At 41.0% G+C, this 24252-nt stretch overlaps 2 protein-coding genes across 2 annotated transcripts; one reads left to right on the top strand and one right to left on the bottom strand.

The window, feature by feature from the left end:
* Nucleotides 1–91: 91 nt before the first annotated feature.
* Nucleotides 92–1417, top strand: LOC139422587 (toll-like receptor 13). The gene is made up of 2 exons (XM_071173730.1): nt 92–1000; nt 1082–1417. The coding sequence occupies exons 1-2, from the start codon at nt 92–94 to the stop codon at nt 1415–1417; spliced, it is 1245 nt and encodes a 414-aa protein (XP_071029831.1).
* Nucleotides 1418–5196: 3779 nt separating this feature from the next.
* LOC139422586 (toll-like receptor 13) lies at nt 5197–20952 on the bottom strand. Its single transcript, XM_071173729.1, has 3 exons — nt 20476–20952; nt 6445–6864; nt 5197–6216 (listed from the first exon to the last, which is right to left on the bottom strand). Exons 1-3 carry the CDS (start codon nt 20950–20952, stop codon nt 5197–5199), a joined length of 1917 nt encoding a protein of 638 aa, XP_071029830.1.
* Between the last annotated feature and the right edge of the window lie 3300 nt (nt 20953–24252).

Genomic DNA, 24252 nt, shown 5'->3' with positions numbered 1-24252 from the left:
CCCACTAACAGAACCTGTGATCAAGCTGAATCTGACACTTATATTTGGTGGAATTCTGAGTCAGCTGACTCATCTGTACATTAGTTCAGCTATGAGGCCAATGCAGTTGACTATCGGCAGTAACATCACATCTAAACAGAACCTGAGTCTCCAGCTCAAAGGCCAGACGGTGTCATTTCAGGACTGTGACAGACCTTTCTTTCAGTCTGTAACCCATCTTCATGCTGATGCTGAAGAATTCCTTTGTGGATCTGAATTCATGGGAAAGTACTTCACGTCTGTGGAGACATTTGACTACAGATTGAAGCTTTCAGCTAAAAGGGTTGATTTAACATCAATTAATCAGCTGATTCACCTGAGGAAACTGACTCTACGACAGGTGGATCTTTTAATACAGCATTCTGCCGACATCATTTTTCACAACTTGACCAAACTGGAGGATCTGGAACTTGACAACTGCAGGATTTACTCTTTAGAGGGGAGTTTAACTAAAGACTTGAAATCTTTGAAAACGTTGTATTTGCATATAGAGAACATTTATAATGTATTCTACAGCTTTACTGAACCTCTCTCTAGCCTTAAGCTTTTGACATTTGATAATTTACAGATGTTTTGCAGTTGTGACAATGCTTGGCTCATTACATGGGCAAAGGGGTGCAGGCAGGTTGAAGTGATCATGCTTGGTCCGTATGCTAAAACCGGTATGTATGCTTTGGAGGACTTGATATGCTTGTCGGACAATGGAATAGAAACACCTAATTTTGTCAAGTACACAGAAGCCAACTGCACAACCGAGGTTGGCTTTGTGCTCTTTGTTGCGACTGGCCTGGGAGTCCTGTTCTTCATGCTATTGGTGTTGGTCCATATTCTGGCCGGCCCCTACCTCCTCCCCCTCTACCACATCACCCTTGGCTGGCTGTTAGAAGCCATGCGATCCAACACCAGGGGGCGCTACCACTACGATGCGTTTGTCTCCTATAGCGGGAAGGACGAGCGCTGGGTGGTGGAGGAGCTGCTACCTAATCTGGAGCAGAGGGGTCCTCCTTTCCTGCGCCTCTGTCTGCACAGCAGGGACTTCCAGCTGGGGAAGGACATTGTGGAGAACATCACAGACAGCCTCTACCGGAGCCGCCACACCCTCTGCCTAGTCAGCCGCCACTACCTACGCAGTAACTGGTGCTCTCTGGAGATGAAGCTGGCCACCTACAGGCTGCAGCTGGAGCAAAGGGACATCCTTCTTCTGGTCTTCCTGGAGAAGATCCCCCCTCGCCGGCTTTCTGCCCACCACAGGCTGGCTCGCCTACTGAAAACCAGGACTTATCTGGACTGGCCCCAGGACCCCCTTCAGCACCAGGCATTCTGGGACAGACTGTGGGCTAAACTGAAACCTCAGACTGAGCTTGAGATCAGAGGTTGATGTTGAACCTTGTGCTTATGAAGACGCAATGTTGACACATATGTTGAGGTATTGAATTTGTCGTTAAAATTCCTCTTTACAAAATGTCTTCCAGAATTTGTGATGTGTTTAGACAATTCTAATGAAGTCATTTTAAATGCTCTGTACTTTTCTGATTCATCTTCAACTAATATGTATATGTATTCCTATTTAAATTACATAGAAATAATCATAGTTAAATTACTTCAAAATAACCCTTTTTACATTTCATAAAATAATAGTATTTAAATGACATTTTTTTACTTCTACGAATTTTATGATATCCTTTTTGTACTTTTTTTATCACCTAATCGCTAACACATGTCTTTGCCTGTATATTTCTTGCCAAGAGTCACTGAAAAAGGGTGTGAACGACAATACATGAATGAATGAAACACATACAATGAAATACATGAATGAATGACCATGAAGCAGTAATTAATGATAATATGTGAATGACCACAAAGCAGTTACTTTATTTCAATATTGATCAAAGAGCTTTGTACTGAAATGTCCTTTTCAGTTATTTAACTAAATGTAGTTGCTAGTTGTTTAGCTAAATGTAGTTGCTAGTTGTTTAACTAAATGTAGTTGCTAGTTGTTTAACTAAATGTAGTTGCTAGTTGTTTAACTAAATGTAGTTGCTAGTTGTATAACTAAATGTAGTTGCTAGTTGTTTAGCTAAATGTGTTGCTAGTTGTTTAACTAAGGGTGTTGCTTGAGTGTAGCCTGTATATATGGTTCATGGCACATATATTTGATACATTTCCCCTTTCTGGACAATGAAGTAATTTCTGCGCAATATTGGAGGTAACATAGTTTTATTGAATTATTTCTTTACTGTTTATGCTTTTGATAAAGACATACAGCCGAAATGTTGGAAACTGTCTTCTGTTTGTGTTTTAAATAAAGAGCATCCCTGCATTAGAATAACTCATTGTATTGTTCTATTCTAGAATGCCTCCATATTCTCTATTCTATAAGTTCTTAGATCTGACACATGCAGAACAGATAACTGTCTCTAACTGAGGCCAGCTTTCAGCAGCTTGACCAGGCTATCAATGCTCTGACTACAGTAGACCACAGAGTAAGCCTGATATGTCTGGTTAACCTCCATTATCATGGTGTATGATGGAGACTCCAGCATTATCAGTTCTAGTCACAGATAAGCATCATCCCTCCAGCTAAAGGTCAGGTCTTCCCCGGTGGTAACCTTGCCTGAGACCTGAAGAATTATCCTACTAGAGTCCTAGGCTTGAGTTCTGTTTTAATTTCATCTTTATTTTACCAGGTATTTTGACAGAGAACACATCTTAATTTACATTAACAACCTAGGGAATAGTTACAGGGGAGAGGAGGGATGAGCCAAAGCTGGGGAGAGTTAGATGGTCATGACGGTATGAGGTCCAGATTAGAAATATAGCCAGGACATCGGGGTTAACACCTCTACTCGTATGATAAGTCCTACATGTACAAATAACCTCAACTAACCTGTACCCCTGCACACTGACTCAGTACCTGTAACCCTAGACACTGATGACTCATTACCTATACCCCTGCACACTGACTCAGTACTCAGGACTCTAGACTCTAAATTAAAACAGAACTCAAGCCTAGGACTCTAGTAGGATAATTCTTCAGGTCTCAGTCGAGGTTACCACCGGGGAAGACCTGACCTTTAGCTGGAGGGATGATGCTTATCTGTGACTAGAACTGATAATGCTGGAGTCTCCATCATACACCATGATAATGGAGGTTAACCAGACACATCAGGCTTACTCTGTGGTCTACTGTAGTCAGAGCATTGATAGCCTGGACAAGCTGCTGAAAGCTGGCCTCAGTTAGAGACAGTTATCTGTTCTGCATGTGTCAGATCTAAGAACTTATAGAATAGAGAATATGGAGGCATTCTAGAATAGAACAATACAATGAGTTATTCTAATGCAGGGATGCTCTTTATTTAAAACACAAACAGAAGACAGTTTCCAACATTTCGGATGAAAGCCTTTATCAAAAGCATAAACAGTAATGAAATAATTCAATAAAACTATGTTACCTCCAATATTGCGCAGAAATGACTTCATTGTCCAGAAAGGGGTACACCTCCCCACTCCCATGAGTTAAGAAATGTATCAAATATATGTGCAATGAACCATATACAGGCTACACTCAAGCAACACCGTTAGTTAAACAACTAGCAACACATTTAGCTAAACAACTAGCAACCCATTCAGTTAAAAAACTAGCAACACATTAAGTTAAACAACTAGCAACACATTTAGTTAAACACCTAGCAACACATTTAGCTAAACAACTAGCAACCCATTCAGTTAAAAAACTAGCAACACATTAAGTTAAACAACTAGCAACACATTTAGTTAAACACCTAGCAACACATTTAGTTAAACACCTAACAACTACATTTAGGTAAACAAATAGAAACTACAATTGGTTAAAGAAATAGCAACTGCATTTAATTAAACAACAAGCAACACATTTAGTTAAACAACTAACAACTAGATTTAGTTATACAACTAGCATCTTCAAAATGTTAAACAACTAGCTACCTTTAGTTAAACAGCTAAAAGATACATTTAGTTAACAACTAGCAACTACATTTAGTTGAACAAATAGCAACACATTTATTTAAACACATAGCAACATGATTTAGCTAAACAACTCACAATTAGATTTAGTTAAAAAACTTCAACACATTGAGTTAAACATCTAGCTACTGTATGTTAGTTAAACAACTAACAACACATTTAGTTAAACAACTAACAACACATTTAGTTAAACAACTAACAACACATTTAGCTAAACAACTAGCAACTACATTTTGGTAAACAAATAGCAAACACATTTAGTTAAAACACTTGCAACAACATTTAGTTAAACAACTAGCAACAACATTTCTGTACAAATATCTTCGATCGATGTTCAAATAAAATATCTGCATCGTGGTCATTAATAACTGCTTCATGGTCATTGGTCATTCATGTATAGTCATTAATAACTGCTTCATGGTCATTGGTCAATCATGTATAGTCATTAATAACTGCTTCATGGTCATTGGTCATTCATGTATAGTCATTAATAACTGCTTCATGGTCATTGGACATTCATGTTTTGTCATTCACTTCAGTACACAGTAGTCACACCCTTTTTCAGTTCCTCTTAGCAACAAATGTACAAACAAAGATATGTGTTAGCAATTAGGTGTTTAAAAATACAAATAGGATATATACAATTTTGGGAATTTAAAAAATGTTTAGGCTTTTTTATGAGCAATTTAAATAAGGCTATTAAAAGTAATTTCAGATGAATCGCAAAAAGTACACTCCAGACAGAGCATTTAAAAGGAATTGACAAGACAAACTTCAAACAGCGGTAGACATTTTGTACGGAGGACTTTTAACAACAAATTCAACAGCTCAACATATGTGTCAACATTGCATCTGCAATAACACAAGGTTCTACATCAACCTCTGATGTCACATTTCAGTCCACAAGGTTCTACATCAACCTCTGATGTCACATTTCAGTCCACAAGGTTCTACATCAACATCTGATGTCACGTTTCAGTCCACAAGGTTCTACATCAAAATCTTATGTCACATTTCAGTCCACAAGGTTCTACATCAACCTCTGATGTCACATTTCAGTCCACAAGGTTCTACATCAAAATCTGATGTCACATTTCAGTCCACAAGGTTCTACATCAACTTATGATGTCACATTTCTATACCCAAGGTTCTACATCAACATCTGATCTCATGCTCAGTCTGAGGTTTCAGTTTAGCCCACAGTCTGTCCCAGAATGCCTGGTGCTGAAGGGGGTCCTGGGGCCAGTCCAGATAAGTCCTGGTTTTCAGCAGGCGAGCCAGCCTGTGGTGGGCAGACAGACGGCGAGGGGGGATCTTCTCAAGGAAGACCAGGAGGAGGATGTCCCTTTGCTCCAGCTGCAGCCTGTAGGTGGCCAGCTTCATCTCCAGAGAGCACCAGTTACTGCGTAGGTAGTGGCGGCTGACTAGGCAGAGGGTGTGGCGGCTCCGGTAGAGGCTGTCTGTGATGTTCTCCACAATGTCCTTCCCCAGTTGGAAGTCCCTGCTGTGCAGACAGAGGCGCAGGAAAGGAGGACCCCTCTGCTCCAGGTTAGGTAGCAGCTCCTCCACCACCCAGCGCTCGTCCTTCCCGCTATAGGAGACAAACGCATCGTAATGGTAGCGCCCCCTGGTGTTGGATCGCATGGCTTCTAACAGCCAGCCAAGGGTGATGTGGTAGAGGGGGAGGAGGTAGGGGCCGGCCAGGTTATGGACCAACACCACCAGCATGAAGAACAGGACTCCCAGGCCAGTCGCAACAAAGAGCACAAAGCCAACCTCGGTTGTGCAGTTGGCTTCTGTGTACCTGACAAAATTAGGTGTGTCTATTCCATTGTCCGACAAGCATATCAAGTCCTCCAAAGCATACATAACGGGACTAGTATACGGAGTAAGCATGATCACTTCAACCTGCCTGTACCCCTTTGCCCATGTAATGAGCCAAGCATTGTCACAACTGCAAAAGATCTGGATCTGAGGAAGTATCAAATACTTAAGGCTAGAGAGAGGTTCAGTAAAGCTGTAGAATACATTATAAATGTTCTCTATATGAAAATACAATATTTTCAAAGATTTTAAGTCTTTAGTTAAACTCCCCTCTAAAGAGTAAATCCTGCAGTGGTACATTTCCAGAACCTCCAGTTTGGTCAAGTTGTGAAAAATGATGTCGGCAGAACGCTGTATTAAAAGATCCACCTGTCGTAGAGTCAGTTTCCTCAGGTGAATCAGCTGATTAATTGATGTTAAATCAACCCTTTTAGCTGAAAGCTTTGATCTGTAGTCAAATGTCTCCACAGACGTGAAGTACTTTCCCATGAATTCAGATCCACAAAGGAATTCTTCAGCATCAGCATGAAGATGGGTTACAGACTGAAAGAAAGGTCTGTCACAGTCCTGAAATGACACCGTCTGGCCTTTGAGCTGGAGACTCAGATTCTGTTTAGATGTGATGTTACTGCCAATAGTCAACTGCATTGGCCTCATAGCTGAACTAATGTACAGATGAGTCAGTTGACTCACAATTCCACCAAATATAAGTGTCAGATTCAGCTTGATCACAGGTTCTGTTAGTGGGTTGTGCACTTGCCCGAGAAACACTTGTCTAAGAGACATGAGGTGTGTGAAAGACATTGCCTCAATGTTGTGAATAAGTGGATTGTTCCTGAGGTCTAACCATGTCAAACTATGTAAACCATAAAATGTGTTTGCATTTATCTGTGTTATCTTATTTCTTGTAATGTCCAAGGACTCCAGATTTGTCAATCCCAGGAAAGCAAAGTCTTCAATGTTTGAAATTAAATTCTGTTTTATATCGAGATACAGGAGCTTAACAAGACAGCTAAATTGTTTAGCAAAAAGCATGTGTAGCTTGTTCAACCTTAAAGTCAGTTTTGTCAGTTGTAAACCATAAAATGTGTTTGTATTTATCTGTGTTATCTTATTTCTTGAAATGTCTAAGGATTTCAGATTTGTTAATCCCATGAAAGCAAAGTCGTCAATGTTTGAAATTGAATTATCTGCTAAATCTAAATACTGTAGGTTAACAAGACAGATAAATTGTTTAGCAAAAAGCATCTGTATATTGTTCAACCCTAAAGTCAGTTTTGTTAACCATGTTATTGGTTGTTTTTGGAAGGAGCAAATATCAAGTCTGTTGTCTTCTAGGCCGGCTATTGTTAATTGGTTAAGGTTTTTTAGACTGGAAATAAAATGCCAATCCAAATATGGAGTAGAACAGAAAATGCCATGTAAATACATATATTCTAGCCCAATGCACAATTCAACACTGGACATAGAGAGGCTGCTTGTATTGAAATTGTTTACAAATAATTTCTTGATTGAAAACAAAATAACTACATTACAGATACTTTCAATATCTATTTCATTGCTACCATAGCAACTGAAGTCCTGTATCTGCTGAATCCCAGACAGGGGAAGGTCCAGTAGGACTTCCTGGCTGAAAGCCCCTGTTAACATTGTGAGGTTCTGGAGCCAAGCCAGTGAACCTTCCTCTATATGTGTTATTTCACCAAATGAGACGTCAGAGAATGCTAGATTGTTAAAAACAGGTTTCATGCTTTCGTTGGTTATTGAAATGGAGCAGTTTGATTGGTTTATCGATTGTATCTCTGGTGCTTCTATTTTTAGCTCTATAAGTGACTTTATATTCATTATTCTGCATTGTATCTCTGACAAATCCTCTAAACAGGGTTCCCTAATGATGAGACTTTGTAACAGAGGAATGCCATGGAAAACATCTGGGGACATTGCTGATAGTCGATAACCCCATATGGTCAAATGACTCAGCTTGACTAAATCTCTGAATGTATGAGGCCCAAAATGACAATCACAGCACCCAAAGCCCAATCCATCCAAATGTAAATACTGCAGATTTGGAAGGTGGCTTTTCCCAATTGGAAGGATTTTAGTAAAACAGCCCTTAATGCACAGGTACTCCAGATCCTGAAACTGAGAGAAAAAGCCCAGAGACATGGATCTATTTTCACCATGTGTCATAGATATGCAGAGGGTATTGATATTAGGGGGAAGTCCAAGTAGATCCTCCTCGATGGCTGTGACATCTTGACAGGCAGCTGTGTAACATTCTGCATGATGAGGTAGTTGGCTGCAGATCCAGGTGGGAATGTGTCCCAAGTCTTCACTACTGTCATAAATCTGGCATTTAGGATGCATCCATCCACTAGAACTCTGAATCCACAGGAACAGGACGGCAGGGTGGGAAAACATAGATCTCATCTCTTCCAACGTCAGTCAAATCTACTGAGATAATTGTCAGAATAGTTTGGTTCCGGTGGATATCTCTAGGATGTTGGTTTGATACAGTAAAACCCTTATGAACGCTGTAAACAGTATGGAGTCTCTGGTCTTCTTGTTGTTTGTCAGATGGGTTCCTCCTTGGTAACTAACAGCAGTTCATACCTTTTGGTTGTTCCAGTGTTCTTCCCTTTCACCCTGCAGTTGAGTTGTATCTCAAGGTAACAGGAGTAAATATTTAATGGTTAGTTTGGTTCCAAAAGTAAAGAAACTATAAAATGTCCCACAGACAATGAAGAAATGAATGCAGAGCTGCAACGTGTTCTCTGACCGCCACAGTTGATGTCTGCGTAGATACAAGGACCAGCATCCTGTTTGTACAGCACAGTAACACTGTATGTAAAACAGCTTGTGAAAGTCTATTTTTACCTGTTTTACATATCTCTCTTTCAGTTCCTGAAAACAAAAATACTGTCTATAAAAAATGACAATTGACACAAAGGACCTGTTGGGACGGGATAGATTTCAGAAGACTGATTAGACTCATTCAAACGTCTGTAGATTGCAATGAAAAAGGAATTGGATTACAGCACATCTTAATTATTAATGAATTCTCTAGTAGATATAAATATCAAAAGAGGAAGTGGGTAACTTCTTTAATGACGTTGTGCTGTTGACATTATTATTATTACTCTGGGGCTGTAGTCCTCTTCAGAGCCCTGTGACATGCCTCTACAATGACATTATTACACTGGGGCTGTAGTCCTCTTCAGAGCCCTGTGACATGCCTCTATAATGTGGCATTATTACTCTATGGGCTGTAGTCCTCTTCAGAGCTCTGTGACATGCTTCTATAATGACATTATTACTCTGGGGCTGTAGTCCTCTTCAGAGCCCTGTCACATGCCTCTATAATGACATTATTACTCTGGGGCTGTAGTCCTCTTCAATGCCCTGTGACATGCCTCTATAATGACATTATTATTCTGGGGCAGCATGCTTTGTTCCACTCTTATTAGATATTCTACTGTACTCACTATCCTACTGTACTCCTCCTACTGTTTCAAATACATGTGTAATGAATCATATACAGGCAACACTCAAGCAACACATTTATTTGAACAACTTCCAACAAATGTTGCTCAAAATCTAGCAACACATTGAGCTGAACAACTAGCAAATACATTTAGTTAAACAACTAGCAACATATTTAGTTAATTAAAACTTCTTCGGGATCGGTGTCCCTTTATTGGCTAAAAGCTAAATTGCACCTAGCAACTGCATGCAACTACATGTAGTTGAACATCTAGCAACTGCATTTAGTTAAACAACTAGCAACTACATTTAGTTAAACAACTAGCAACTACATTTAGTTAAACAACTAGCAACTGCATTTTGTTAAACAACTAGCAACTGTGTTTAGTTAAACAACTAGCAACTGCATTTAGTTAAACAACTAGCAACTACATTTAGTTAAACAACTAGCAACTGCATTTTGTTAAACAACTAGCAACTGTGTTTAGTTAAACAACTAGCAACACATTTAGTTAAACACCTAGCAACTACATTTAGTTACATAACTAGCAACACATTTAGTTAAACACCTAGCAACTACATTTAGTTAAACAACTAGCAACTACATTTAGTTAAATAACTAGCAACACATTTAGTTAAACACCTAGCAACACATTTAGTTAAACAGCTAATAACTACACTTCTGTACAAATCTTGTTGATCCATGTTTAAATAAAAATTGCTTCGTGGTCGTTCATGTATTGTCATTAATAACTGGTTCATTGTCATTGGTCGTTAATGTATTGTCTTTCACAGCAGCATACAGTAGCTGTTATCTGAAATAAAACAGATATTCACAAAATCACACCCTTTTTCAGTTCCTCTTAGTAACATATATACAGTTGAAGTCGAAAGTTTACATACACTTATGTTGGAATCATTAAAACTCGTTTTACAACCACTTCACAAATTTCTTGTTAATTAACCAACTATAGTTTTATCAAGTTGGTTACGACATCTACCTTTTGCATGACACAAGTAATTTGTTTCCAGATAGATTATTTCACTTATAATTCACTGTATCACAATTCCAGTGGGTCAGAAGTTTACATACACTAAGATGACTGTGCCTTTAAACAGCTTGGCAAATTCCAGAAAATTATGTCATGACTTTAGAAGCTAAATTACATTATTTGAGTCTATTGGAGGTGTACCTGTGGATGTATTTCAAGGCCTACCTTAAACTCAGTGCCTCTTTGCTTGACATCATGGGATAATCTAAAGATGTCAACCAAGACCTCAGAAAAAAACTGTAGTCCTCCACAAGTCTGGTTCATCCTTGGGAGCAATTCCCAAACACCTGAAGGTGCCATGTTCATCTGTACAAACAATAGTACTGTCACAATCGTCGTCAAGGAAATGACCGGACCAAGGTGCAGTGTGGTGAGCGTAAATGTTTCTTTATTTTTGAAAGAATGTCGCCAAAAAAACAGTGAACAACAAAACGAACGTGAAGCTCCGTAAGGCAATACATGCATTCAACGAAGACAACAACCCACAAATGAGAAAAGGAAAAAAGGCTGCCTAAGTATGATTCCCACTCAGACACAACGATAGACAGCTGTCCCTGATTGAGAATCATACCTGGTCAAAAACAAAGAACCAGAAAGCATAGACTTTCCCAACCGAGTCACACCCTGACCAAACAAACAGAGAATAAAAGCATCTCTACGGTCAGGGCGTGACAAGTATGAGAGTATAAACAACATGGGACCACGCAGCCGTCATATGGCTCAGGAAGGAGATGCGTTCTGTCTCCTAGAGATGAACGTACTTTGGTGAGAAGAGTGCAAATCAATCCCAGAACAACTGCAAAGGACCTTGTGAAGATGCTGTAGGAAACAGGTACAAAAGTATCTATATCCACAGTAAAATGAGCCTTATCTCAACATATCATCAAAGGCCGCTCAGCAAGGAAAAAGCCACTGCTCAAAAACTCCCATAAAAAACAGACTACAGTTTGCAACTGCACACATGGACGAAGATCGTACTTTTTGGAGAAATGTCCTCTGGTCTGATGAAACAAAAATAGAACTGTTTGACCATAATGACCATCGTCATGTTTGGAGGAAAAAGGGGGAGTCTTGCAAGCCAAAGAACACCACCTCTACTGTGAAGCACCGGGGTGGCAGCATCATGATGTGCGGGTGCTTTGCTGCAGGAGGGACAGGTGCACTTCACAAAATAGATGACATCATGAGGTAGGAAAATTATGTGGATATTTTGAAGCAACATCTCAAGACATCAGTCAGGAAGTTAGAGCTTGGTCGCAAATGGGTCTTCCAAATGGACAATGACCCCAAGCATACTTCCAAAGTTGTGGCAAAATGGCTTAAGGACAACAAAGTCAAGGTATTGGAGTGGCCATCACTAAGCCTTGACCTCAACCCTATAGAAAATGTGTGGGCAGAACTGAAAAAGCGTCTGCGAGCAAGGAGGCCATACAAACCTGACTCAGTTACACCAGCTCTGTCAAGAGGAATGGGCCAAAATTCACCCAACTTATTGTGGGAAACTTGTGGAATGCTACCCAAAACATTTGACTCAAGTGAAACAATTTAAAGGCAATGCTACCAAATACTAATTGAGTGAATGTAAACTTCTGACCCACTGGGAATGTGATGAAAGAAATAAAAGCTGAAATAAATCATTCTCTCTACTATTATTCTGACATTTCACATTCTTAAAATAAAGTTGTTATCCAACTGACCTAAAACAGGGAATTGTTACTGGGATTAAATCTCAGGAATTGTGAAAACTGAGTTTAAATGTATTTGGCTAAGGTGTTTGTAAACTTCCGACTTCAAATGTATATGCAAAGATTTGTGTTAGCGATTAGGTGTTGAAAAATACAAAAAGGATCTGATAAACAAATGTGGAAGAAAAAAATGTATATATTCTAAATAAAATGTAATTTAAAGATGTAATCTATGTAATTTAAATATGATTATTTATAAGTAATTTAAATAGGATTATTTCTTTGTAATTTAAATCTGAATATTTCTAAGTAGTTGAAAAATGATTATTTCTAAGTAATTTCAAATGAATCAGAAAAAAATACACTCCCTATAAAGCATTTAAAAGGACTTCATCAGATTTGTCAAAACAAATGTAACGACGTTCGTCTGTAGAAGGAGAAGCGGACCAAAAAGCAGCGTGGTGGTTACTCATGTTTCTTTAATGGAAAATGAACGATACATGAAATAACTTAACTCTACAAAACAACAAACGGAACGTGAAAAACCTATACAGCCTATCCTGTGACAACAAACACAGGGACAGGAACAATCACCCACAAACACACAGTGAAACCCAGGCTACCTAAGAATGATTCTCAATCAGAGACAACTAATGACACCTGCCTCTGATTGAGAACCATACTAGGCCGAAAACATAGAAATGCCCCAAAACATAGAAAAACAAACATAGACTGCCCACCCAACTCACGCCCTGACCATACTAAATAAATACAAAACAACGAAAATCAAGGTCAGAACGTGACAACAAATCTCAAAGACTAGTAGACATTTTGAACGACAAATTCAATACCTCAACAAATGTGACCGAACTGCTTGATTCGGTCTTATGTAACAAGTTATGCTAAAACAGGGACCTGTGAAATATAGCATTTAACTTAAAAACAGAAACAGAAGCCAGTTTCCATATTTCGTTTGGATGCCTTGGTCAAGAGCATAAACAATTAAAACAATTGATCTCATCCCGTCAGTAGAGGATGCCTGGATATTTTTTTTAAATGCCTTCCTAACCATCTTAAATAAACATGCCCCATTCAAGAAATTTAGAACCAGGAACAGATATAGCCCTTGGTTCTCCCCAGACCTGACTGCCCTTAACCAACACAAAAACATCCTATGGCGTTCTGCATTAGCATCGAACAGCCCCCGTGATATGCAGCTGTTCAGGGAAGCTAGAAACCATTATACACAGGCAGTTAGAAAAGCCAAGGCTAGCTTTTTCAAGCAGAAATTTGATTCCTGCAACACTAACTCAAAAAAGTTCTGGGACACTGTAAAGTCCATGGAGAATAAGAACACCTCCTCCCAGCTGCCCACTCCACTGAAGATAGGAAACACCGTCACCACTGATAAATCCACCATAATTGAGAATTTCAATAACATTTTTCTACGGCTGGCCATGCTTTCCACCTGGCTACTCCTACCCCGGTCAACAGCACTGCACCCCCAACAGCAACTCGCCCAAGCCTTCCCCATTTCTCCTTCTCCCAAATCCATTCAGCTGATGTTCTGAAAGAGCTGCAAAATCTGGACCCCTACAAATCAGCCGGGCTAGACAATCTGGACCCTTTCTTTCTAAAATTATCTGCCGAAATTGCTGCCACCCCTATTACTAGCCTGTTCAACCTCTCTTTCGTGTCGTCTGAGATTCCCAAAGATTGGAAAGCAGCTGCGGTCATCCCCCTCTTCAAAGGGGGGGACACTCTTGACCCAAACTGCTACAGACCTATATCTATCCTACCATGCCTTTCTAAGGTCTTCGAAAGCCAAGTCAACAAACAGATACCGACCATTTCGAATCTCACCATACCTTCTCTGCTATGCAATCTGGTTTCAGAGCTGGTCATGGGTGCACCTCAGCCACGCTCAAGGTCCTAAACGATATCTTAACCGCCATCGATAAGAAACATTACTGTGCAGCCGTATTCATTGATCTGGCCAAGTCTTTCGACTCTGTCAATCACCACATCCTCATCGGCAGACTCGACAGCCTTGGTTTCTCAAATGATTGCCTCGCCTGGTTCACCAACTACTTCTCTGATAGAGTTCAGTGTGTCAAATCGGAGGGTCTGCTGTCCGGACCTCTGGCAGTCTCTATGGGGGTGCCACAGGGTTCAATTCTTGGACCGACTCTCTTCTCTGTATACATCAATGAGGTCGCTCTTGCTGCTGGTGAGTCTCTGATCCACCTCTACGCAGACGACACCATTCTGTATACTTCCGGCCCTTCTTTGGACACTGTGTTAACAACCCTCCAGGCAAGCTTCAATGCCATACAACTCTCCTTCTGTGGCCTCCAATTGCTCTTAAATACAAGTAAAACTAAATGCATGCTCTTCAACCGATCGCTACCTGCACCTACCCGCCTGTCCAACATCACTAGTCTGGACGGCTACGACTTAGAATACGTGGACAACTACAAATACTTAGGTGTCTGGTTAGACTGTAAACTCTCCTTCCAGAGAACATCAAACATCTCCAATCCAAAGTTAAATCTAGAATTGGCTTCCTATTTCACAACAAAGCATCCTTCACTCATGCTGCCAAACATACCCTTGTAAAACTGACCATCCTACCAATCCTCGACTTTGGCGATGTCATTTACAAAATAGCCTCCAAAACCCTACTCAACAAATTGGATGCAGTCTATCACAGTGCAATCCGTTTTGTCACCAAAGCCCCATATACAACCCACCATTGCGACCTGTACGCTCTCGTTGGCTGGCCCTCGCTTCATACTCGTCGCCAAACCCACTGGCTCCATGTCATCTACAAGACCCTGCTAGGTAAAGTCCCCCCTTATCTCAGCTCGCTGGTCACCATAGCATCTCCCACCTGTAGCACACGCTCCAGTAGGTATATCTCACTAGTCACCCCCAAAACCAATTCTTTCTTTGGCCGCCTCTCCTTCCAGTTCTCTGCTGCCAATGACTGGAACAAACTACAAAAATCTCTGAAACTGGAAACACTTATCTCCCTCACTAGCTTTAAGCACCAACTGTCAGAGCAGCTCACAGATTACTGCACCTGTACATAGCCCACCTATAATTTAGCCCAAACAACTACCTCTTTCCCAACTGTATTTAATTAATTTATTTATTTTGCTCCTTTGCACCCCATTATTTTTATTTCTACTTTGCACATTCTTCCATTGCAAAACGACCATTCCAGTGTTTTACTTGCTATATTGTATTTACTTTGCCACCATGGCCTTTTTTGCCTTTACCTCCCTTCTCACCTCATTTGCTCACATTGTATATAGACTTGTTTATACTGTATTATTGACTGTATGTTTGTTTTACTCCATGTGTAACTCTGTGTCGTTGTATCTGTCGAACTGCTTTGCTTTATCTTGGCCAGGTCGCAATTGTAAATGAGAACTTGTTCTCAACTTGCCTACCTGGTTAAATAAAGGTAAAATAAAAAAAATAAAAAAATGCTTACCGTGAAATGCTTTACTTACAAGCCCTTAACCAACAGTGTAGACTTTACAGTGAAACGCTTACTTACCAGCCCTTAACTAACAGTATAGACCTTACCGTGAAATGCTTTACTTACAAGCCCTTAACCAACAGTGTAGACCTTACCGTGAAATGTTTTACTTACAAGCCCTTAACCAACAGTGTAGACCTTACCGTGAAATGCTTACTTACAAGCCCTTAACCAACACTGTAGACCTTACCGTAAAATGCTTACTTACAAGCCCTTAACCAACAGTGTAGACCTTACCGTGAAATGCTTTTACTTACAAGCCCTTAACCAACAGTGCAGTTCAAGAAGAGTTAAGAAAATATTTACCAAATAAACTGTAGTCTCTTACAATTCTATGGGATTTCATCTATTATATAGGTCCTGCATTGCAGGAAGCTTGGCCGAAGTGATGTACTGGGCCATACGCACTACCCTCTGTAGCGCCTTACGATCAGATGCCAAGCAGTTGCCATATCAGGCGGTGATACAACCGGTCATGATGCTTTCGATGGTGCAGCTGTAGAACTAAAATTGGGGACCTATGCAAAATCTTTTCAGTCTCCAGAAGGGGAATAGGTTTTGTCGTGCCCTCTTCACGACTGTCTTGGTGTATTTGGACCATGATAGTTTGTTTGCAATGTGGACATCAAGGAACTTGAAACTCTCGACCCGCTCCACTACAGCCCAGTTGATTTTAATGGGGGCCTGTTCGGCCCGCCTTTTCCTGTAGTCCACGATCAGCGCCGTTGTCTTGCTCACATTAAGGGAGAGGTTGTTTTCCTGGCATCACACTGCCAGTTATCTTACCTCCTCCCTATAGGCTGTCTCATTGTTGGTGATCAGGCCTACCACTGTTGTTTCATCAGTAAACTTAATTGTGTTGTAGTCATGTTTTCCACGCAGTCGTGGGTGAACAGGGAGTACAGGAGGGGACTGCGGATGTTGCCTGTAATCCATGGTTTCTGGTTTGGATATGTACATACGTTCATCTTGGGGACGACATTGTCAATGCACTTATTGATGAAGCCGATGACTGAGGTGTTATACTATTCAATGCCATAGGATGAATCCCGGAACATGTTCCAGTTTTTGCTAACAAAACAGTCCTCAAGCGTAGCATATATGGCCATATATGCCAAATGGAGGGCGAGGGAGAGCTTAGTACTCATCTCCGTGTTTGGAGTAGAAGTGGTACTTGACATGTTTTCCATGCACATTTGACATGTTGGTAAAGGTTTGGTAAAACTGATATAATTTGCCTGCATTTTTAACATTTATTTTACCTTTATTTAACTAGGCAAGAGTAATAATGTCATTATAGAGGCATGTCACAGGGCTCTGAAGAGGACTACAGTCCCAGAGTAATAATGTCATCATAGAGGCATGTCACAGGGCTCTGAAGAGGACTACAGCCCCAAAGTAATAATGTCATTATAGAGGCATGTCACAGGGCTCTGAAGAGGGCTACAGTCCCAGACTAATAATATTAATATAAATAATAATATCAACAGCACAAATTCATTAAATAGGTTACCCACTTCCTATTTTTATATGTAAATGTACTAGAGAATTAACAAAAGTTATTGAAAAATTAGGTCTTGTCTCCAATTCATCCATCCTTCATTACTATCTGCAACTATTTTAGTGAAACTCATGTCTTCTGAAACCTCTCGTACAAACAGCATGTTTCATTGTTTAGCGGAACTGAAAGAGAGAGAGATGTGAAAATAATCAGCTTGTGAAAGTCTAATGGAGTGTCACTGTGCAAAACAAACAGGATGCTGCTCCTCCAATGTGTGCAGACATCAACTGTGACGGTGTCACGTCCTGACCTTAGTTCCTTTTTTATGTCTCTATTTTAGTTTGGTCAGGGTGTGAGTTGGGGTGGGCATTCTAGGTTTTGTAGTCTAGGTTTTGTATTTCTTTGTTTGGCCTGGTATGGTTCCCTCTCTGATTGAGACCCATACTTAAGCAGCCTGTTTTCCCACTATGGGTTGTGGGTAGTTGTTTTCTGTCTCTGCACCAGACAGAACTGTTTCGTGTTGGTCTATTTTTTGTTATTTTGTCTTAGTGTTCTGAGTTAAAATATATATGAAAATGGACACTTACCACGCTGCATATTGGTCCGATACTTTATATATCATCAGAAGAGGAAGACAGCCGTTACAGACGGTCAGAGAACACGTTGCAACAACGTTGCATTCATTCTTTCATTGTCTGTGTGACATTTTATAGTTTCTTTACTTTTGGAACCAAACTAACCATTAAATATTTACTCCTGTTACCTTGAGATACAATTCAACTGCAGGGTGAAAGGGAAGAACACTGGAACAACCAAAAGGTATGAACTGCTGTTAGTTACCAAGGAGGAACCCATCTGACAAACAACAACAAGAAGGGAGATGCCTGAAGAGAGATTTGCAGCATTCACAATGGTGTTATTGTATCAAACCAACGTTCTAGAGATGTCAACCGGAACCAAACTATTATGACAGGTCTCAGTAGATTTGACTGATGTTGGGAGAGAAAAGAGTTACAGTTGAAGTCTGAAGTTTACATGCACCTTAGCCAAATACTTTTAAACTCAGTTTTTCACAATATTTGACATTTAATCCTCATAAAAATCCCCTGTCTTACGTCAGTTAGGATCACCACTTTATTTTAAGAATGTGAAATGTCAGAATAATAGTAGAGAGAATGATTTATTTCAGCTTGTATTTCTTTCATCACATTCCCAGTGGGTCAGAAGTTAACATACACTCAATTAGTATTTGGTAGCATTGCTTTTAACTTGTTTAATGTGGGTTAAACATTTCGGGTAGCCTTCCACAAGCTTTTCACAGTACGTTGGGTGAATTTTGGCCCATTCCTCCTGACAGACCTGGTGTAACTGGCACACGCTTATTCAGTTCTGCCCACAAATTTTCTATAGAATTGAGGTCAAGACTTTGTGATGGCCACTCCAATACCTTGACTTTGTTGTCCTTAAGCCGTTTTGCCACAACTTTGGAAGTATGCTTGGGGTCATTGTCCATTTGGAAGACCCATTTGTGACCAAGCTATAACTTCCTGACTGATGTCTTGAGATGTTGCTTGAATATATCCACATACTTTTCCTACCTCATTTTGTGAAGTGCACCAGTCCCTCCTGCAGCAAAGCACCCACACAACATGATGCTGCCACCCCCGGTGCTTCACAGTTGGGACGGTGTTCTTCGGCTTGTAAGCCTCCCCCTTTTTCCTCCAAACATGCCGATGGTCATTATGGCCAAACAGTTCTGTTTTCATTTCATCAGACCAGAGGACATTTCTCCAAAGTGTACGATCTTTGTCCCCATGTGCAGTAGCAAACTGTAGTCTGGCATTTTTATGGTGGTTTTGGAGCAGTGACTTCTTCCTTGCTGAGTGGCCTTTCAGGTTTTGTCGATATAGGACTTGTTTTACTGTGGATATAGATACTTTTGTACCTGTTTCCTCCAACATCTTCACAAGGTCCTTTGCTGTTGGTCTGGGATTGATTTAAACTTTTCGCACCAAAGTATCTCTAGGAGACAGAATGCGTCTCCTTCCTGAGCGGTATATGACAGCTGCGTGGTCCCATGGTGTTTATATTTGCGTAATATTGTTTGAACAGATGAACGTGGTACCTTCAGGCGTTTGGAAATTGCTCCCAAAGATGAGCGAGAATTGTGGAGGTCTACAATTTTTTTCTGAGGTCTTGGCTGATAGCTTTTTTTCCCCCCCTGATTTCAAGCAAAGAGGCACTCAATTTGAAGGTAGGCCTTGAAAGACATCCACAGGTACACCTCCAATTGACTCAAATGATGTCAACTAGCCTATCAGAAGATTCTAAAGCCATGACATCATTTTCTGGAATTTTCCAAGCTGTTTAAAGGCACAGTCAACTTAGTGTATGTAAACTTCTGACCCATTGGAATTGTGATACAGTGAATTATAAGTGAAATAAGCTGTCTGTAAACAATTTTTTTTTTAATTACTTGTGTCATGCACAAAGTAGATGTCCTAACCGACTTGCCAAAACAATAGTTTGTTAACAAGAAATTTGTGGAGTGGTTGAAAAATGAGTTTTAACAACTCCAACATAAGTGTATGTAAACTTCTGACTTCAACTGTAAATGAGGAAGAAGAACCAGACACATTTTTGAAAAACAGTCTATGACAAGGATGGTGGTGTTACCAGAGGATTCAGGAAGGTCTGTGATGAACTCAACAGCTATGTGGGACAAGGGTCTGTGAGGGTTTGGCAAAGGTTGAAGCTTACCGGAAAGGAGATGACGAGGGCTTTTGGTTTGTGCACAGACTGGACAGTATGTAATCCCTTACGTCGGATGCTAGTGAGGACCACCAGAATTTACAGGCTAGAAAGTTAAGTGGTTTGTGTAATGCCCGGATGTCCTAACCCCAAGGACGTGACTCATTGCATCAGTTGGAGTTTAACAGCTGCTGGTATGTAACTCTTCCCAGCTGGTTTCTCAGGAGGAGCTGGGTCTGAGGTTAGGGCTTCTTGTATGGCAGAGTGAACCTCCCACTCTACTGGTCCCATAATGCAAGAGGAATGAATAATATGTGTAGGCTCTGAATTACTGGTCAGAAGGTCAATCTGGCAGCAGGGAGCACCAGCTTTTATGTTTTTCTTTCTAGGGATGTAAGTAGCATGAAAATGGAAGCGTGTGAAGAAGAGAGCCCAGCAGGCTTGTCTGAGTGTTTAACCTCTTTGCCCTCTGATATATTCCAGATCACGATGATTTGTAAGGACGAGAAAGGGATAGAAGGAGAAGGCACAGGGATGTGATTTTGGTGGTGTTCCCACCCGCTGAGAGAGTATGTCTCCTATTCCTACTGCAGAGGAATCCACCTCCAGGGTGAAAGGAAGGGTCTGATCAGGTTGGCAGAGGACAGGAGCTGAGGTGAAGAGGCGTTTCAAGTTGTTGAAAGCAGTCATGGAGGTATCAGTCCATTGAAGGGACTGGGTCTTTTGGCTGGTAAGGGCAGTGAGGGGTGCGGCAATAGAACTGAAGATCTGAATGAACTGGCGATAGTAGTTGGAGAACCCAATGAAATGTTGGAGTTCCTTAATGGTGGTGGGTTTGGGCCAGTTACTGACAGAGGTGACTTCACTAACGGCCCCTCCAGGTGTCAGTACGAAACCGTGGAACTTTACAGAGGTTACATGGAAGGTGCTCTTTTCAGTCTTAACTTTAAGGTTATGGTCAAGGAGCCGTTGAAGAAACTTTTGCACATGCTGTATGTGTTCCTTCAGGGAGTGGGAGTAAATCACAATGTCATCAATGTAGACAATGAGAAAGCGGTTGATCATATCCTGGAAACCTTGTTCATAATGGATTGGAAGATGGCAGTGGTGTTAGTAAGGCCATGACCGGGTATTCGTAGTGCCCTCGTGCGGTGATAAAGACAGTCTTCCATTCGTCGGCCTTCACGTATACGGACAAGGTTTTATGCACTTTGCAGGTCGAGTTTTGTATAGATGTTGGCTCGGCCCATTTATTCAAGGGTTGCTGGGATCAGAGGAAGAGGGAAACGGTTCTTGACGTCATTCAGGGAACGATAATCAATACATGGACGGAGACCACCGTCCTTTTTTTCCAACGAAGACGAATCTGACCGCAGCCGTGGAAGAAGAACGAATGAAATCGTTTGAGTGTTTCATCAATGTAGTTCTCCATTGCCTAATTTTCCGGGATAGATAGGGGGTAAACACAGCCCTTCGGTGGGGACGCTCCAGGGAGTAAGTCAATAGCACAGTCTCCTGGGCGATGTGGTGGCAGAGTAGAGGCCTTGATTTAGATGTTGCTGTCCTGGAGGAATTCAGATGGTATGGTGGGTGGCACTGCAGAGGCAGAGTCCTCAATGGTGGTGGCTCTGCAGGGTAGGCTGAGACAACTGCCGAAGTAGGTAGAAGACCAGGACAGTAGTTCACCTTGTCTCCACGAGTTGGCAAGGTCGTGACGACAAAGCCAGGGGTGTATGAGGATGAGTGGCTGTTTGAGGAATGAGAGTTTAGGGAGTTGAATGGTTTCGGTGTGTAAGACCCGGCTCTGCAGGGTGACGCTCTGTGTCAGGTGTGTAATGAGGCCTGTGCCCAATTGCTGCCCGTCCAGGGTGTTAATCCTTAAACGATTGGTGACAGGTGTTAGATCAATGTCAAGCTCTTGTACTAGCTGGAGATTGCTAAAATGACCTGCTGCTCCAGAATCTATCAAGCCCTCTATGTACTTAGTAACCCCCTTCACGGTTATCAATACTGGGATGGAGAATTGCTTCTGGGAGATGTTTAGAAATAAGGACACGCCTACCTTCATGGCAGCGGAGGGACACTTCTCATCTCTCCGTGGGAGGCGAACAGGGCAATGGCTGAGTAGATGATCTTTCCCTCCACAGTATAGGCAGAGCCCTTCTTGGATCCTCCTTTGACGTTCGATACACGGGAAGGGAGCATGGCCCAACTGCATGGGCTCTGGAAGACTTGGATGGGATGACGGAATCATGGAAAGGGACGTTTTTGGGTTCCTGGGTGGCAGAGTTCTTCGGCGGTCGGCCAATGAGGTGGTCGATTGAGATGGACATGCGAATATATTGATTTAAATCCTGAAGATCACCTCTACAGTCCAGCTCTGCCTTAAGTTCCCTGTTGAGCCCTCTTTGGTAGACGATAAGTAAATCAGCCTCACTCCATCCACTCCCTGCAGCCATGGTGCGGAACATCAGGGCATACTTGGCAGCTGAATGGCGTTCTTGTTGACGTTCTATGAGGAGGTCTCCGGAAGGAGAGTGATCAAATACCTCTTTGAAAAGGGTGTGGAAATGGGTCTCGGATCCGAGTTCTGTGCTGTAGGCAGTCCATATGGCAGTGGCCCAATCCAGGGCTTTGCCTGTGAGTAGAGACAACAAAATCTACCCTGCTCTTGTCGGTGGTGAAGTTAGTGGGGTTGTGCTCAATGTAATAATAATTTTAATTTAATTTTAAGAATAATTTTGCACGCCCAATTTTTCAGTTTTTGGTTTGTTAAAAAAGTTTGAAATATCCAATAAATGTCGTTCCACTTCATGATTGTGTCCCACTTGTTCTTGATTCTTCACAAAAAAATACAGTTTTATATCTTTATGTTTGAAGCCTGAAATGTGGCAAAAGGTCGCAAAGTTCAAGGGGGCCAAATACTTTCGCAAGGCACTGTATTTGCTGCATTGCATCAGAAATCCATGACATTTCCCAGGTGAACCGTCATATTTTCCAGGCATGGATATGAATGAAGGAGGGCTATGGGTTACAATACCTGTCATGGGAGGAGTAGGGATGGCAGATTTTCTCCATACGCTCCTCTTGCTGGGTTACGCGCGGCTGTAACTCCGCTGAATCCATTCCATATTAAAGTGAGGTATTCTGTAACATATACTCAGGGAGAAAAAGGTGTAGATTCACGCACAGAGCACAGCAGGTGTTTATTTTGCCTTTGCAGAAGGCAGGAATCGTGGGCACAGGCTGGCAATGGTCACACACAGGTAGGCAAACAGATAAGTGAATCAAAACTTGGACTGAAGGCTATAACTGGTTCTCACAAACGAGCTAGGAAAAGGCTTAGTAGAGTCAAAACCAACAATACCTCACAAAGGCACAAACAGAATGAACTGAACTAAATAAGGAGCTGATGACACCAGGTGAGTAACTAACACAGGTGAAATCAATGAACAAAAATGAACATAAAGAAACAGGGCTCCGTTCAAGAACACAACCAAACAGAACACGGGGTTGACTATGAAAATAAATACAGAACCTTACAGTATATTTGAGTTTAATGTTTGTTTGTTCTCGCTCTTTTTCTCGCATGGAATAGCCTTAATTTCTCAGAACAAAAATAAAATGATGAATTTCAGAAGAAAGGTCTTTGTTTCTGGCCATTTTGAGGCTGTAATCGATCCCACAAATGCTGATGCTCCAGATACTCAACTAGTCTAAAGAAGGCCAGTTTTATTGCTTCTTTAATCAGAACAATAGTTTTCAGCTGTGCTAACGTAATTGAAAAGGGTTTTCTAATGATCAATTAGCCTTTTAAAATGAAAAACTTGGACTAGCTAACACAATGTGCCATTGGAACCCAGGAGTGATGGTTGCTGATAATGGGCCTCTGTATGCCTATGTAGATATTCCAAAAATCTGCAGTTTCCAGCTAAAATAGTCATTTACAACATTACAATATTGACACTGTATTTCTGATCAATTTGATGTTATTTTAATGGACAAAAAATGTGCTTTTCTTCCAAAAAACAAGGACAGTTCTAAGTAACCCCAAACTTTTGAATCTTATAGTCTATTGCTCTTACAGAATTTCCTACGTGGGCGAGGATATTGGGATTTGAATCAAAGCCTACTGGATGATAACTTTTCTTTAACTAGGACTGAATCATTTATAACTGACTTTTTCCGACATAACATAGGTACAGCAGATCCCCTTATTATAGGGGACACTTTTAAATGTGCCTCCAGAGGCCATGCAATTCACTACTCACCTATTAAAGAAAAGCAATTTAGGTCAAAAGAGTCCATATTAAAACCTCTTAGGGATCAGCAACTTTTTTTAAATTGTCGCCTAAATTCTAACTG

The sequence above is a fragment of the Oncorhynchus clarkii genome, chromosome 12, assembly GCF_045791955.1.
Source record: "Oncorhynchus clarkii lewisi isolate Uvic-CL-2024 chromosome 12, UVic_Ocla_1.0, whole genome shotgun sequence".
Taxonomy (NCBI): Eukaryota; Metazoa; Chordata; class Actinopteri; order Salmoniformes; family Salmonidae; genus Oncorhynchus; species Oncorhynchus clarkii.
The sequence above is the reverse complement of the archived record's forward strand: the minus strand, read 5'-3'. Positions and strand labels throughout refer to the sequence as shown.